The sequence below is a fragment of the Ictidomys tridecemlineatus genome, chromosome 12 (assembly GCF_052094955.1).
Source record: "Ictidomys tridecemlineatus isolate mIctTri1 chromosome 12, mIctTri1.hap1, whole genome shotgun sequence".
NCBI lineage: Eukaryota > Metazoa > Chordata > Mammalia > Rodentia > Sciuridae > Ictidomys > Ictidomys tridecemlineatus.
This window is the reverse complement of record NC_135488.1, coordinates 100,991,353-101,008,134: the sequence shown is the minus strand read 5'-3', so window position 1 is coordinate 101,008,134 and position 16,782 is coordinate 100,991,353. Positions and strand designations below refer to the sequence as shown.

The following is a 16,782-nucleotide window of genomic DNA, read 5'->3' as shown; positions in this document are numbered from 1 at the left end:
AGCCCAGGGTTTGCAGCAGTTTTATACATTCTTTGGAGAAGGCAGGGACCCCCACATACATCATAGCATCTCTTAGCAAATCATCACACACCATGGGAAAATCAAATAACTCTAAAACATGATTAACACATTCCCTGGCGGGAACAAGTTGAGTAGGGGTAATTGGTTACTACAAAAGGGGTATTCATCTGAACTGATTGGTTTAAGCCAAGAGGGTTGTTCCTGCTGAACTACATGGTTTCCCAACACATTATCAACCACCATAAACTACTGGGAGGGTCATCTGGCATCCCAGGTATTTCCTTGTCTCATGCTGATTGGGGGTTGCTATGGGTCCCCACCTAGCCTGACTGAGTCAGGGACACCTGGCGCAGTAGATCTCTCCTGTTATTTGTAGATAAATAATTTAGCAGGGTGGGAATGTGCCTAGGAGTGCTCTGTGGATCTTTTCAAGGACAAAGTTCATGTCCCTTCCTTGGACAAGCTTTGCTCTGAGGTAGAGGCTGTTTTTTCAAATGTTTAGTCTGGGAGTTCCACTTCCTCTGCCCACCTCAGCCTCTCAGATGTCTGTGCCTGCCTCCAAAGGTCTCTGAACAAAGCCAGGTGACTCACTCCTTTCCAGCACTGTTTACCCTGTTATAGCACTAGATACCATTTCAGCTGTCCCCATGCGACCCTGTGAAGAACTGATGTCCCCTAGTAACACCCTAGGTACTAGAGGCTCAGAGAACATGAATGTGATCATTTGCCAGAAAAGAAAGCCAGAGCTCAAGATGATAAGGAAATGCTGCTACTTGGTAGTAGTTAACCCTCCCAATGATAATGAGCCAGGTGTCACTATCCCTGTTTTACAGAAGAAAAACTGGCACTTAGAGCAGGCAAGTGAATCCCCAAAGTCACAGCACTGGCAAATGGAGAACTAGGATTCAAGCCCGCATCTGTGTGACACTGAAGCCCACACTCAGGCCATACTCCAGGGTTGACCAAAGTCAAGGTGGAGACATGGCCAAGCCAGAGCCAATCTCTGATCCTGAGAGTGACCCTAAAATTCCAGTTGATATGTTTTAAGTCAGACATCTTTTAAGTAGTGGTTAAAAAAAAAAGTAATGGAGAAAATACTGTTTAAAAAATTCATTTATCTTTGAATTACCTCGGATTAAAATCATTCTGCTTCTTTCCCTTTCCCCTTCCCCCCTTCCTCTTCTCCTCCCCTCCCCTCCCTTCTACATCCCTTCCCTTCCAAGGGTCTCACTGTATTGCCCAGGCGGGTGCACTGGCTGTTCACAGGCTTGATCCCACTTGATGAGCACATGCAACCTAGTGGCCCCCCACTCCTGGAAGGTCACCATATTGATGCTAAATATAGTGCAGACACTTGATTAGCATAGGACACAGCAGCCCTGAATACGTGGGCTTAAGCAGTCCTCTTGCATCAGCCTCCAGAATAACTGGGACTATAGGTGAATGCAAAGGCACCCAGCTTCACTCAGCTGTTTTCAGTAGTTACAACAGATCACCACCGGAGAAGCAATAATGTGGTGACTCAGTATAGCTGACACCATAGCCAGGTAACTGGATATATTAGTCAGGGTTCTCTAGAGGAACAGAATCTCTACAAAACAGGAAGTATGAATTATACTGGGTTTAAATCCTGACTCAACGACTTAATCACTATGTGATCCTGCGGGGCCTTGGTTTCCTTATTTGCAAAGAGAGATAAAAATAACTCATACCAAATAGAGGTTATATGTTGAGAGGGTTGTAGAAATTATTCCATTTAAAGTACTTAGCTGTAGTCCAACTATTCTGTAGGTTCTTGAACGCAGAAGTTGGAGACCAGACTGGACAATGTAGCAAGACCCCATGTCAAATTTTTTTTTAATTAAATAATAAAACAGGGAAAAAAACCTGCCAAGAGTAAATAGTCAATACATTTTAGCTATATAATTTCTGTACTCTAGAGTGGTCGGTACATATGACATATTTTCCCCTGACAGAGATAGGAACAACACATTCCCAGAACCTGGGGTAATGCTTTGCTCATAATAGATGCTCAGTGTACCTTAAATGGATCAAATATACAGGTTTTCATAGCTTTCTCCTTAAATTAGCCTACAGTGTGCTTCCTTCCATTAAGTACAAGAGTCTTGGTTTTGCTCTATGCACAAAAAATCAAACTGCAAGGCTGGACATATAGCTCAGTAGTAGACTTAGTATATGCAAGACTTGGTTCAATCTCCAGCACCACCACCAAAAAAAAAAAAAAAAAAATGGAAAGGGGGAAAGGGGGAAGATGTAGAGGGTAGATGATTGAGTAAAAACTTCAGGTTAGTTGGCCCAATGCCAAAGCAAGAACAGATGAGGGTTAGTACCAAGCAACAGACTAGCCTGGACATCCCACCCTAGCTGGGATCTGGGGCCCTATCTTACTGTCCCTTGCTGTGCCAGGTGTGTTCTCATCCACATGTTGGAGAGTAAAATTGCTGTGCTGGAATTCTCCCCATTTCCCTTCCTTCCTCACCTTCTAAGTAGGAAGGTGTCATGCCCAGAGCCCTAGCTGGGCTCCCTCTCTCTTGTAACCACAAGCTGTGCCATGTGCATGACCTCATTGAGATACAGCTGGAGTGGGGGACTGCTGTCTCACCAACACACACACACACACACACACACACACACACACACACACACACACATTTTGTGTCCCCTCCCTACACACACACATGCACACACCAGCCTCTCTATCTACTATGGAGACATCACTTCCATCCTCCATTGAGGACCCGAACTGTCATAGGAGAGTAAGGAAGCTCAAACTATAGACCCACCAATGATGACTCCAAAACACATCAAGCCACCCCCTGCCCATTTCTTGACCATCAGAGGTCTCAGAGGAAGTCTAGTTTTCCTTCTTACATGTTTGAGGAAGAGAAAAATGATAGGCTGCAGGCAAAAATAGAAGGAACTAGAGAATTAAAAAGAAAGGTAAGGGTTGTAGATAAGGACATTTCCAAGAGCATAACAGAGGGAAGAATCAACTGTCTTGATTCTTTGGAGAAAAAATAGATTGAGCCATGAGGGGCTGGAGAGAAGATGTCATAAGAACTGAGATGAGTTGTTATTGATTGAAGGAGTAATGTATAAGAGCAGGATCAGAGAGGATGAGAATTCGGAAAGGGCAAAGCTACTAGCTTTGGCTTGGAGGGTGGGTATTAGCTTTTGTGAATAAAGCTGCTATGAACATGACTGCACCAGTATCTGTTAAAGTGCCTGCCTTCAATTCTTTTGGACATATAAGCATAAATGGAATTGCAGGATCATACAGTACTTCTGTCATTAAATTGAAAGAATCTGTTTCTCTTACTCCCACTGGGCCTCCATCCTGAATGCTGATACCTGTTAGTATCACCCTCATATCCTTCTAGACTTACTTAAGTATTGATCCTGGTCATGTAAACATCTAGAGACCACAAGTATAGTGACAGTGCCAGGATGAACTCCTGGAGGAGAAGCCAGGGATAGACCAGAGCCACCTACTTTCATGCCAACTGCTCATGAAGAGACACACCAGTAAACCCACTGGCTGATGGGTTTACCTCCCTCAGCCTCCTAAAGGCTACTTCATCTTATAGCTTACAAGTCACCACAATCTTCTCCTAAGCCCCAGAATCAAAAGTTAAGTGAGTTTCCTGGAGCATTGGTTTGTCTCTAGAACCAGAAACCAGCAGAAGTAATTGTCTTGGCTGTTTTCATTTCTTGTTTCTTCTGAACTGTTTATTTGCTGACCAGAAGCAGGAGCACTAGGAAAGTTATTAACAGTTGTACAGAAGCTGACAGGTAAATCAGGTGAAGCTGGGATCCCCAAGGAGTCATCTAGACTATGCATCATCAAGAAGAGCCATTGTACTCCTGATTGAGGTGGGAATACCAAGCCAGCAAAAAGTTGGCTGCTGGGTAATCTGGAGAATCATCTACTTCCATTTCATGCATTTCAATTTCTCTTCTGATTTTCATTTCCTTATGTGTGGGCTTTGGCCTTGACCGTTAGGTCTTCTGAGCAATCTTATAAGGATCCAGAATGCTGAAATTCTTGGTCCTGAGCTTGAAAGGAAAGCCAGGAATGCTTCTTCTAGAATCTAACCCTATTCTTCAGGAAGATTTAAGAGAGTAGATCCACAGGAGCTTTGGCTAAGGGAGTCTCTGCATTATTTGTGATGGTACAACTAATTAACTAGTTTCCTCCCTTTTCTCTCTCCCATGCTGGTTTATTTACCCACTGTCAAGACAGTTAGTTGGTGGCAAGTATGTTTCTAGGATTGACAATTTGCTACTCTGTTTCATTCAACTCCACTGGACTTCAGGGTAGTCTAATACTATTCTTGATTTCCTCAACCCATTTATTATTTTTATTTAATTTTATTATTAAAATAGATTTGCAATTCAACTGGTTCAAAATTTAAAACAATATATAAAAATGTACACATTGGGGGCTTGAGCTATGGTTCAAGAGTGCTCACCTAGCACATTCGAGGCTCTGGCTTCCATCCCCATCACCACATATAAATAAAATTATTGTGTGCAACTACAACTAAATAAATAAACATCTTTTAAAAAAAATAAAAATGTACACATTGAGAAACACACTTACTCTTCTGTCTCCACTCACCCACCACTGCTTTATAGGTAGCCAATTGCATTAGTTTCTTGTGAACTCTCATTTGTTTTCTACCTAATTTTCTACTTTTTTTTTTTTTTTTTTTTTTTTTTTTTACTGGGGATTGAATCCAGGGGTGCTTAACCACTGGGCCATATCCCCTGCCCTTTTGTATATTTTAGAGACAGGTTCTCACTAAGTTTCTTTAGGGCCTCACTAAATTGGCAATCCTCCTGCCTCAGCCTCCTAAGCTGCTGGAATTACAGGTGTGTACCACCATGCCAAGTAATTATCTACTTTCAATTGAACAAAAAAGGGGCTGAAATTAAAGCAGAATTAATAAGTGAAATTTTGCTTTGTCCGATTAATGGCTATTGAGGACTAGTATCTCTGGATTTCTTCCCTCTGTGTTGACCTGGATCTTTCTGTGATTATAACTATGACTCAATGGATTTAGTAAAAACTTTCCTTTTAAAAAAATAATTATAGTAAAATAGACATAACACAAAATTCACCATCTTAACCATTTTGACGTGCACAGTTCAGTAGCATTAATTCATATCGTTGTACAACCATCACCACCTGACATGTCTAGAACTTCTCTCATTTACTCAAACTAAAACTTGGTCCCTATTAGGTAAGAACTCCCTGTTATCTCCTCCTCCCAGCCCCTGGCATTCCATTTTCTGTCTCTAAGAATTGACCACTCCAGTACTTCATGTAGGTAGAGTCCTACAGTATTTATCCTTTTGTGACTAGCTTATTTCAGTCAGTATAAAGTCTTTCAAGGTTCATCTATGTTCATAGCATGTGTTAGAATTTCCACTTTTTAAAGCTAAATAATATTCCATTGAATACACCATATTTCGTATATCCATGCTTCTATGGAGGGGCATTCAAGCTGTTTCCACCTTTTGGCTATGGTGAATAAAGCTTCTATAAACATGGCTATTCAAATATCCATTTAATTATCTGCCTTCAATTCTTTTGGATAGATAGGCAAAAGTGGAATTGGTGGTTCATTTAGTAATTCTATGTTTGATTTCTTGAGGAACCACCATATTATTTTTCACAGCAGCTGCACAACTTTACATTCTCCCCAGCAACGCACAAGTGTTCCATGAAATCACTGATTTTATAACTAACGATTTTCCTGATTACAGTACATGTTCACAGAACATTCAGAAAATTCATAAGAGCAAAAAGAGGAAGTTAAAATTCCCTTTATTCTAAGTATGACAACATGACTTGAATTCATATTATTCTGAATGGAAAATGGAAGAGATCCTTTGTTTCCCTGGTATGATTCTATCCAGGTGCTAGACAGCCCGTCCAAAAGTAGTGCTGATGATTGCCCTGCCTGGACCTCATCCTCAGAGCCCACCATGCTGGACGTCCCAAACCCTAATCATCTGAAAGTTCATGCAGTTAAACTAGCTTCCTACTCTATTTGCAGGGCATCCTCAAGAAGGGTGTCACCCTCTCTGTGTGTAACCAAAAGCTTGGTCCTTGTCCCCGATGCCAATTCAATAATGTGGGCATGGTTTTGAGAAAAAGGAAAAATAAGTTTTGTTGTTTTGCTAGCAGAGGAGAAACATAGGAGACTCCTGTCCCAGAGGCTGTGACTCTCCCCATTAGGAAGAAGGGGCATTTTAAAGGAGGTATTCCAGGTATGCCCTGACAGCATCTCTCACCCCACCCCGGGCGCCCTGATGGTACCTTAGGATTCACTTGTTAATTTGAGAGATATTCACTTCCTAGATCCTCTGGCAGACATTTCCTTGCTGTGGAGCACAAATAACTCAAGGTAATCTTGTTCCCCTCCTCAGATTAGGGAGGAGGAGAAGGAAAAGAGGAAAAAGAAAACTTCTCCGTTTTAAAAATAAGCCTCAGAGCTATATTCAAAAGGCGAAGTGGATCACTGTCACATGTGGGTCTGTTTCCTCATCTTTAAAGCCACCCCACGGTTGATAGAGCTACATAAAATATGAGGAAAGTGACTTGTCAATGAGAAATACATTCTTCAGCCCACGCGGTGGCGCACGCCCGGAATCCCAGCAGTTTATGAGGCTGAGGCAGGAGAATCGCAAATTCATAAACCATGTCAGCAAAAGCGAAGCGCTAAGCAACTCAGTCTCTAAATCAAACACAAAATAGGGCTGGGGATGTGGCCACACTCGCTCAGTGGTCCAGCGCCCCTGAGTTCAATCCCGGATCCCGATAACAAACCGCTCCCGAAAAGAGAAACACGTTCTTCAGCACTGAGATTTCCTTTTTGGCCAGAGCTCAACCATAGGCATCTGTCCTATAGGTCAAACAGCCAGCCCCGTCACAAGCCAGACGCCATTCATTTCTCCAAGTGCTCATTGGCTGACTCCACCGTGGATCCGCCTTTCCCCCCGCTTTCCTCCTATCACCGCCGCGGTCCTTCTGTCGGCCCGTGCCCTTATTGGTCTTTCCTGCGGTCGCTCTATGCCGGGCATTCAGAGTTAGCCACTGGGAGTCTCTGAATTGGGGTTTTAAACAACGCCAGCCGTGAAGTAGGCGGGGCGGGAGATTTGAACGGAAGGCGACGCTGACTGGGTGGAGCACCGGCTCCGCAGTGGCCCTCCGCCCGGGCGCTCTCGCGTCCTCTGTCGGTAACCAGCCTTCAGCTACCGGACCGCAAGACCGAACAGGAGCCGTGGGGCGACCGGGAGCCGGGACCCTTTGTGGCCGGCGATGGGCCCTCGCCGCCGACGCCGCAAGCCAGAGACCCCGAAGAGGCGCAGCGCGAGTCCACCTCGCGGGACCCCGCGGCGGGAAGCCTCCTTAGGTAAACCCTTCCCTTGCAGCTCACCCCGGAGCGAGGCATGGAAACGGAATTGCCACACTTCTCAGACGAGAAGGACCAGGCTTGTTGCGGAGCTGACAGAACGGCTGGTCCCGTGGCCTTCCGCTGCCAGTGGACACAGCCTCTGCCTTCCAGCCTCTGCTCCGGGCACGGTCCAGTGCTCAGCCCAACTAAGGGCTGCAGAAGGGGACAAGGACTGGCCAGACAGCCTGTTCCTAAGACCAGTTCTTCTTGTTACTACACACATTTATCGCGCGCTTACCACTAAACTCTTTTTCATGCATTATCTCATCTTTGTATTGTGCCCATTTTACAGCTTGTGAGAGAACTGAGACACAGGCAGGCCAGGTAACTTGAGTAGTCACACAACTACACAACTAGTTCTGGTAGACCCAAGATTTTTAAGCATTTGTGTTTGAGGGTTTTTTGTTTGTTTGTTTTGTATGTGTGTGTGTGTGGTTTTTTTATTGGTTTGCTTTGGGTGACAATTTCTAACTGCAGTCCTATTCTTAAGAGCTGTCTTTCCAGGTTTGTTTTCCTTCAGTGAGTGTTGGGCCTTAATCAAGACTCCCTGCACTCACCCGCTTCCCTTTCCTGGAAGTAGGAAGAGTTTATGGTCCTCAGTTTCTTGATTTGGGGCTGGAGTTGGCAAGGGTGGGGACTGCACACAGGACAGCAATAGCTGCTATACTTGTCTTCTGAGAGCAAGGGGGAAAATGTATTTTAGGTGATTTTAAATATTACTGTTGTAAGAAATGTAAAGAAAAAATATTTTTCTTTGCTAAAACATAAGAATTTAACCTTTGCATACAGCCGATTTGCTAAATTCTATTTTGGTGCTGGGGATTGAACACAGGCCTCATAGACCATGGGCTAGCCCTTTACCCCTGAGCTGCATCCCCAGCCCTTCATTAATCCTAGAAGTTCTTCTATTGCTTCAATTGTTTTTTTTTTTTTTAGTTTTTAGTTTTCGGCGGACACAACATCTTTGTTTTGTATGTGGTGCTGAGGATCGAATGCCCGGGCCGCATGCGTGCCAGGCGAGCGCGCTACCGCTTGAGCCACATCCCCAGCCCCAATTGTATTTTTTTTTAAGCTATTATATCATCCGCAAATAATGATTTTTGACTCTTTTGTGTTTTTACACATTTTACTTCTTATTGATGGTATTAGTGAGACTCTAAGACTGGAAGAGTATTATCTTGGCCATCTTTGTCTTGTTCTCGATGTTAATGGGAGTGTTAAATATGTTGTTTGCTGTTGCTTTCCAATGTAGAAGCATCCTTTCTACTATTTCTGATTAAATGAAAAGTTTTGCCTCAAATGGGCACTCATACTTCTTTTGGCAGTCCTGTTGCTCTTGTCTGGTGTTGTTGCTTTTCCATTCTCCCCATGACAATTCCATACTTTTTTTTTTTTCCTTTTCCTTTTTGACATAGGATCTTGCTGAGTTGCTCAGGCTGTTCTTGAACTTGTGATTCTTCTATCCTTTTGCCTCAGACTCCTGAGTAACTGGCATTACAGGTATGTGCTACCATAGCCTGCTCCCCCTCTTCATACAGCTTCAGTCTCCTCACTTACTCTTAGGGAGGGGTGTTTCCCTGACACCACATTTCCAGCTTCCTAGACTCCCCATTTCTTTCCCTTTTATAACTATCCTTTTAAGTAGTGATTATATTGGCCTTGCCTAGGTATCTGCCTTCCTATCAAAAGCTGCTCCAGCTTCTTCAAGGGCTCTTAACCATGTGTTTCTTTCACCTGCAAAAGGGCTTTTTTTGGTCCCCTCTACCTGCACCTAGAATTAAATCCAAACATTAGCATTGGCAAATGTGCTCCAGTATTTATGATCCTCAGAAAAAGGGCAAGGGGATTTCCTTGAGCCCATATTCTCAACTCCCTATATTCTCCATTTCTGTTTCCCTTTATAGCTACTCTTTTAAGTAGCCAGACTCAAGTGTACACATTACTCCCCACTTCCCAATCACCCTTCAACCCACCTCAATCCCACTTTCTGCAGCTACTAACCATACTTGAACTACTATAGCAACTTTCATTTGCCCAATCCAATAGGCAGGTCTATGTCCTTTCCTACTCTGTGTCAGAAGCATTTGACACAGTAGGCCACTTTCTCCTTGAAACATTCTGTTCCCTTGGCTTCCACGACACCATGCAATCTGGCAGTTCCTGCTTGGTTCTCTTGACTGCCTGTGTCACCTCTCTCCAACTCCTTGATATGGGACTTGGCATCTTTTTCTCTTTTATTCCCTGCCTGGTGATCTCATCTATCCCTGTGATTCTAAATACCACTTTTAGAGGCTGGGAATGTGCCTCAAGTGGTAGCACGCTCACCTAGCATACATGAGGCACTGGGTTCAATTCTTAGCACCACATAAATGTAAAATCAGGATGTACTTTTTTTTTTTAATTTTATTTATTTACTTATATGTTGTGCTGAGAATCAAAACCAATGCCTCACATGCTAGGCAAGTGTTCTATTGCTGGGCTACAACTCCAGTCCCTATTATCTTTAATATTTCTTTTGCTCCATGTTCTTTTAATTTTTAAAATAACTCTAACAATGACTTTTTATAATCGGGCCTCTGGACAAATTCTTTTTTTTTTTTTGAACTAACGGTTGAACCCAGGTGTGCTTTTCCACTGAACTACATTTCCAGTCCTTTTTATTTTGATATAGGGTCTCTCTAAGTTAATTGTGATCCTCCTGCTTCAACCTCCTGTCACCAGGACCACTGGCATGTACCACCTGAGATGAACTTAGCCATCTTTTAATGTCAATGTTGGAACTAGAATTTGAGCCAAAGGCTGTGACTCTATAACCTGCATTCCTGACACTGGCAATGACTTATGCTAATTCTAAAGCTCATTGGCCTCTAATGAACTGTGGCCAACTGTCTTCACTTCTCTAGGCCCCAGGATAATCTAGACAGGGGTATTGTAGGAGACAGTATCTGATTCCTTCCAGCTGTTAACAAAAAGGCCTAAAACCAAAATAAATGAGTTTTCAATCTAGTGAGAAAGATAAGAGAAATCAAGTACTGTGGCGCCCAGAGGAGAGAGGCAACCCGTCTGTTGGGAAGGGCTTGGGTTTCAGGAAAGGCTTCATGGAAATGTTAGCACTCAAATCTCAAAGGAACATCCTTTTTTTTTTTTTTTTTTTTTTTTTTAGTAAATGTTTAGCAACTATCTGCTGTTTTCTAGTTGCTAAAGAGTAGTGAATGAAACATTCTGCCCTTGTGGAGCATACTTGCTCACAGTCACAGCCTAGTGACTTGACAGTTGATCTGTCTCAACCAATTGTAAGGCATCACCCATTTTCTACTGCACCTTCTCTTCATGATCCATCTGTTTTGTTTAGGTTCTTCCTCTCGTCAACATAGTCGGAGAAGAATTCGCTGGATTAAGGAGATCAAAAATCTACAGAAGAGCACAGACCTCTTGATAAGGAGGTACCCCTTCAGCCGCCTGGTAAGCTCCAGGGAGCTTCCCACCACTCCATGCCACCCTCTTTCCTTTAAATTTCCCAGATATGTAGGACCCTACCATGTCTTACCTAGGTGACTAAGTTACATATTCTTTAACCTGGTAGAGGACTCCATCTTCTGGAAATATGAGCCCTCCAAAGTCCCTCCAACCTTGCAGTTCTCTCTGGAATTGATACCCCCACTACCTCTACTTTGAAACTGTACTTTGACTATAGAAATAAAACACTCTCGGGCTGGGATTATGGTTCAGAGGTAGAGTATTCGCCTCGCATGTGTGAGACCCTGGGTTCGATCCTCAGCACCACATAAAAATAAGAAAGTGAAATAAAGGTATTACGTCCAACTACAACTAAAAAATAAATATTGAAAAATAATAAATTGATGTTTAAGAAAAGAAATAGAACTCTCTCATCCACCTACCGTTTGATCCCTTTTCCTACCCTGGAGATTGCCTCCTTATCTTCTTACCACCATTTTCTAAGCTCCCAGGCATCCAAACCTGCTGCTGGTTGGGCCCTAACATTAAGGGCCAGGACAGATTGATGGAGATGAGAATTCATGGGAGACAGTTGGAGAGAGTCTGTCTTCCCTTTAATCTCTCTTTTGTTACTCTACTCCTCCTCATCTCTGTCCCCACTCCTCTGCAGGCAAGAGAAATATGTATGAAATTCACACGTGGTGTGGACTTCAGTTGGCAAGCCCAGGCCCTGTTGGCCCTTCAAGAGGTAAGAAGGGGCTCAAATACCACTGGTGAGTGCTGAGAGGGGGAGAAAGAATATTCCAGAATCCCATGGGACTGCCTGTGAAATATTACAGGCTGGTCTGACCTCCTGAAGACAGTGACACATTGATGAGAGTTTGGAGGAGATTCTGTGTGGTGGCAGCAGAGCTCTTTAGTCATTCCCTCTGTCCTGTTTGAGCTCTCAGGAGTGCAACAGGTCTCCAAAGAGCAGCCTGTGCTTTTTGTCTGTGTCTGTCATTTTCTCTTTTGCCCAGGCAGCAGAAGCATTTTTAGTTCACCTTTTTGAGGATGCCTACCTCCTCTCCTTACATGCTGGCCGAGTCACTCTTTTCCCCAAGGATGTGCAGCTGGCCCGGAGGATCCGCGGCATCGAGGAAGGACTTGGCTGAACTCCTGCAGCACTGTCTCTTGTAAGTTTTTGTGGCTCACCCCACTGGGGGAAGACACCCAACTACTCAGCCTTGGGGCAGGAATTTCTCTGAAGGGATCTTCCTTCTCCATCCTTAGTTCCCTGCCCTCTCATCTTGCCCCTGTTCCCTAGTAATACCTTGGTCTTTACTTGACTGCATGGGAGTCTGCGGCTCATGCCCTTTTGAATAATGTCAAATATATTTTTCTCTCATCCCCCAAATCTCAGATAGAATTTGACAAGGAACAGATCTCCTCATTTTTATTTAAAGAAAATGTTTTCTTACTTTTGAAAATGCCTTTTTAGTAAATGTGACTCCTAAATTTCAGGGATGTTACCTGGGACTCTCTGGAGCTACAGCTAGACCCAGTGGTGTCTGAGGTGCTACCTGGATTTTGTTGTCTCTGAGCGGTGTGTGACTGTTGCCCTTTAAACTTTCTTTATGAAGGAGAAGAATGCTTGTTTCCTCTGTAGCAGAGGTGTGATAGGAGACAATCAACAGAGTTCCAAAGGCCTGAAAAGACTTAGTTGGTGTGTTACTCATATGACTCCTAAAGGATTTTGAAGACATCACATCTGTCATGTTATAGGAAAAGGATATTTACTTTGTTTTAGATCTTTCTGTACTTTATGCATTTTTTAACCATGTGTATATTTTTACTGTTATTGAAAATGAAAGGGAAGAATAAAAATAAATAAATTTTTTTTAAATGTAAGGGAAAAATAAGAGAAGAGCACTTCCATTTGTTACCTTAAAGGACCCAACTCTCCTCATGTACAAATCTCCGCCTTCCAGATTAATATCATTTGTGACTGTCAACAAATGTGTTGCTTTTCAAAACTAAATTGGGAGTTGAAATAGAAATAATTTTTTTGTTGTTGTTTGGTTTTGGGACTAGGGATCAAATCTAGAACCTTATACATGCTAAGCATGCACTCTACTCCCAGCCTGAAATTTTTCTGATTCTTTCTAGCAAATTTCTATCAAAATAATTCAGAAATTCTCTCATAGAATTTAGCATTTTATTCTTAGTTGTAAATCATAGAAATATCATCCATCCAAGATTTTGTTTTATTCTTTTTTTAAAAAAAAAAATTGGGGGTACTGGGGATTGAACTCAGGGACAATTAACCACTGAGTTACATTCCCAGCCCTTTTTATTTTTTATTTTGAGATAGGGTCTCAGTAAATTTCTGAGGTTGGCCTTGAACTTGTGATCCTCCTGCCTCAGCCTCCCAAGTGTCAGGAATTATAGGCGTGTGCTAACAAGGTACCCGTCACAAATCCAGGATTTTAAAGTGTTTTTTCAATGCTTTTATAGATGTTTTTATAGCTTCTTTGTGGAGAAATAATATAAATAATTCATTAATGAAAATATTAAAATGAAGTTATTGTTTTAGCACATGGAGATTATACCATATTTTTTGTATTTTAACATTAAGTTCCTCAGTTGCACACCATTTGCAAACACCCACAATTAAAATGGGAATCAAGGGATGTGGTTTTGCCTCTGAAGTAGAAATGAGCAGGTAAAACCCTCGTCCTGTTTCTAAATGCAATTTAAGAAATTTCCTGAGAAATGAAAAATGCCACCCAAATATCTGAGAAATGTGAGTGATGAAAATGAGCAGTGAGTGCAGACTATTAATAATGATGTGTTGGTCAGCTAAATTCAGAGACAGACCAAAGGGAAGCGCTGAATTTTACTGCTTAATAAATTTTAGCCCTTTGGAAAAACTTCTTGCTTGACATCAAGTCATATTTATGCAGACATTTGAATAAAGCTTATCTAACCATGAATATATTTAGTGTTCTTGTTAGAGTATTGTTGATTAGAAGATTATAGACTTTCTGTGGTTTTCTTTGACATTTCTTTGCTCTTGAAATTGTACTTAGCCGTATTTCACTAGGCCAGGCAGGACGGTGCTTTCGGTATTTGTATGGTAACATGAGAATAAGTAATTTACATCATGATAATTAATGTTATACAGTGTTACAATTTACTGTAAATTTTGAACACTTCTGTTCAATTTTTTGTGTGTGTGCTTCTATGCTTTCTGCATGATTTTTATCAGCATTCTTACCTTTCCACTGAATTTTTTCTGTTTTTATATTTTTAATAAAGTATTTTTTATTATTTTTTTTTTAAAAAATGCCGGGCGCTGTGACATAGGCCTGTAATTCCAGCAGCTCCAGAGGCTGAGAAGGAGGATCATGAGTTCAAAGGCAGCCTCAGCAACAGTGAAGCACCAAGCAACTCAGTGAGACCCTGTCTCCAAATAAAATATAAAATAGGACTAGGGATGTGACTCTGTGGTCAAGTGCCCCTGAGTTCAATCCCTAGTACAAAAAAAAAAAAAAAATTCTAACATTTTAATCAATTAGTGGTTCACTCAACAAAACAGAAACCACTTGAACTACTTCAGGCAAAGAAGAATTTGAAGAAGGGATTGGCTATAATCACTTCAGGAGTGAAGGAGGAGCAAAAGGAAAGAGGACAAGGATCAAACAACTGCCAGGGCCCAAAACCCATCCTCACTGCTGCTTTGCAATGCAGGCCCCTGCCACTACTGCATTGAACTGTATCAGTGCTACTGAGAAAGAAGTCAGAAGCCCCATTTTGCCTGCTTCTGCTGGTGCTACTGCTGTTGCCACTGCCTCCACCAAAGGCACTTCCAAAACAGGAAAGAAAATGTCTCCTTTATTCCTCCCACCTTCCAGGACCCCCTAGCGTCTCACACTGGCAGAACCTAAACAGAAGCACCTTCAAGGGAGCCTGGAAATGTAATTGGCTAGCTTCTAACCCTGCTGTGTTACAGAGAACTTGAAAAGGTGGGAATGGGGCTTGGAGCCAATAGATGGAATTAGCACACAACCCACCCTTGTTTCATGAGTGCAATACCATTTTAAGGGCATTTTATTATAAGTTCTTGTTTTGCTGCATAGTTTGTTTTCCCTTAGTTGCCTTACCCCTATGTCCTACATTTGTTCTAGTCTTTCTTTTACTTCTGATGTGTTCCTTTGATTTCTAACCAGCCTTGTGGGTAAAATGGAAAGAAAAAAAAAAAAGCTCATTGGGAGTTCTGAGCAGTTTAATGGGACTTGTTGACTTTGAGATTTGCTGTGAAGTGATCAGGTGAGCCTTTTGGTAGGGAATCCCCTGTTATCTTAGACTAGACACATGCACAGAGAACAGTCGTCCAGCCTTCTTGGAAAGCTAAAGCCTAACTGCTTCTAGGGGCTGAGTGCAGAGGGAAAGCTGAGAATACCCATATTCAAAGTTTACTATGCATAAGCCTACTTACTATCCCTGGATTTGGCCTCCATAGGTCCACAGACCCTCCATCACGTCATCTCTTGAGAACAAGGACCCATCTATGGGGATGGAGAGAGGCAATCATCCAGTGAATGAGTGGTAGCGGAAAAATGTCCAAAGATTTGGTTTTTTCCTAAATGGCTTACAACCAATCTTCTACTTTAGCCAAACATTTCCCCCAGTTGCAAAAGTATTTGATAACTCTCAGTTTCTGAACATTATGAAGATTTTGCAGTGTGGATCCTGATAATTTTCCATCATCAACTGCTACCTTAGGATTCTATAGTCTATGAAATCAGTTTCTACTTGTTTATTTGCTTTTTAAAGTTTTTACTGTTTTGCATCTCTTATTCTCCCCATCTTTGTGCATTGATGTTGATATTCTTACTCTGTATAGAATTACATATTGGCAGTATTCTTTTTTCATATGAAAAAGTTAATTTCTTGGTTTTTTGGGTTCTGTTTTTTGCTGTTGAGATGTTAATTGTCAATACAATTGATTCTTTGAAATTAATATTTCTGCGATATCATTTTGTTATGTCTAAGTGTGGATTTCTTTTTAATCTTGCTTGATATTCACTAGGCTTCTTGAATATGGATTGATGTCTTTTCACCTATTCTCAACTATTACTGTTTCAAATATTTCCCCATTCTCTCTTCTCTCCTCTCCTGAAACTCTAATTGTTGGCTCTCTAGTCCTTTTTGTTATGTCCTCTGATTTTCTTTTCTTTGCCATCTTTTTGTCTATCCGTGGTAACAGATTATTTCTTCTACATCTATGTTTCTTCTACCCTTCTTTGTAATAAATTGATTTTTCTCTTCAGCTATTTCTAACCTATTTTTAAACCTGTTTTTTTAATTTAATTCATTGTATTTTTTAATTCTACAATATCTTTTTGGTTCTTTCTAATTTTTCCTGTTATTTTTTATAGTTTCCATTTTTCTGCTGAAACTTTGAATTTGGCCTTTATTTCCTTTAACAGAATGAGCATTATTGTTTTCCAGATCTGATTCTCAAATCTGATGATTTGAGTATTTTCAATTCTTATGGGTCTCTTTCTCTTGGTTCTTGCTCATGATCTATTTTCTCATTAGTGCTCAATTACCTATCACATCTGTATGAAGAAATAATTTGAGGCCTACAACGACATCTTCCTCCAAAGAGGAAATATGACATACATATTCCCTTGCATCTTCCAATCAATGTTTACAGAATTCACATTTCTTCTTCCAGATTCCTGGAGGCACTGAACATTCAGAAACATCTTAATCCAACGGCTTCCTACTCACCTTACTCCTAGGGATCGCCAGCCGTCCCAGGGCAGCT

The 16,782-nt window shown here is 41.7% G+C and overlaps 1 protein-coding gene across 2 annotated transcripts; it reads left to right on the top strand.

Moving 5' to 3' along the window:
• Positions 1-6,497: 6,497 nt before the first annotated feature.
• Cenpa (centromere protein A) lies at positions 6,498-15,969 on the top strand. Of its 2 annotated transcripts, none has more exons than XM_040271467.2 (5): positions 6,498-7,466; positions 10,861-10,970; positions 11,635-11,712; positions 11,984-12,139; positions 14,313-15,969. In XM_040271467.2, exons 1-4 carry the CDS (start codon positions 7,373-7,375, stop codon positions 12,116-12,118), a joined length of 417 nt encoding a protein of 138 aa, XP_040127401.1. In that variant the 5' UTR covers positions 6,498-7,372; the 3' UTR covers positions 12,119-12,139; positions 14,313-15,969. The 2 variants fall into 2 exon arrangements, with proteins under 2 accessions (XP_040127401.1, XP_005322613.1); XM_005322556.4 differs by having other exon boundaries at positions 6,520-7,466; positions 12,468-15,969.
• Positions 15,970-16,782: the final 813 nt, after the last annotated feature.

What these genes read in the sequence shown, in the direction of transcription:
- Cenpa (XM_040271467.2), top strand. Translation starts at nt 7,373, where the DNA reads ATGGGCCCTCGCCGCCGACGCCGCAAGCCAGAGACCCCGAAGAGGCGC. An exon ending in GCGGCGGGAAGCCTCCTTAG is followed by an intron (nt 7,467 to 10,860) that starts GTAAACCCTTCC and finishes TGTTTTGTTTAG; the next exon opens with GTTCTTCCTCTCGTCAACAT. An exon ending in GGTACCCCTTCAGCCGCCTG is followed by an intron (nt 10,971 to 11,634) that starts GTAAGCTCCAGG and finishes ACTCCTCTGCAG; the next exon opens with GCAAGAGAAATATGTATGAA.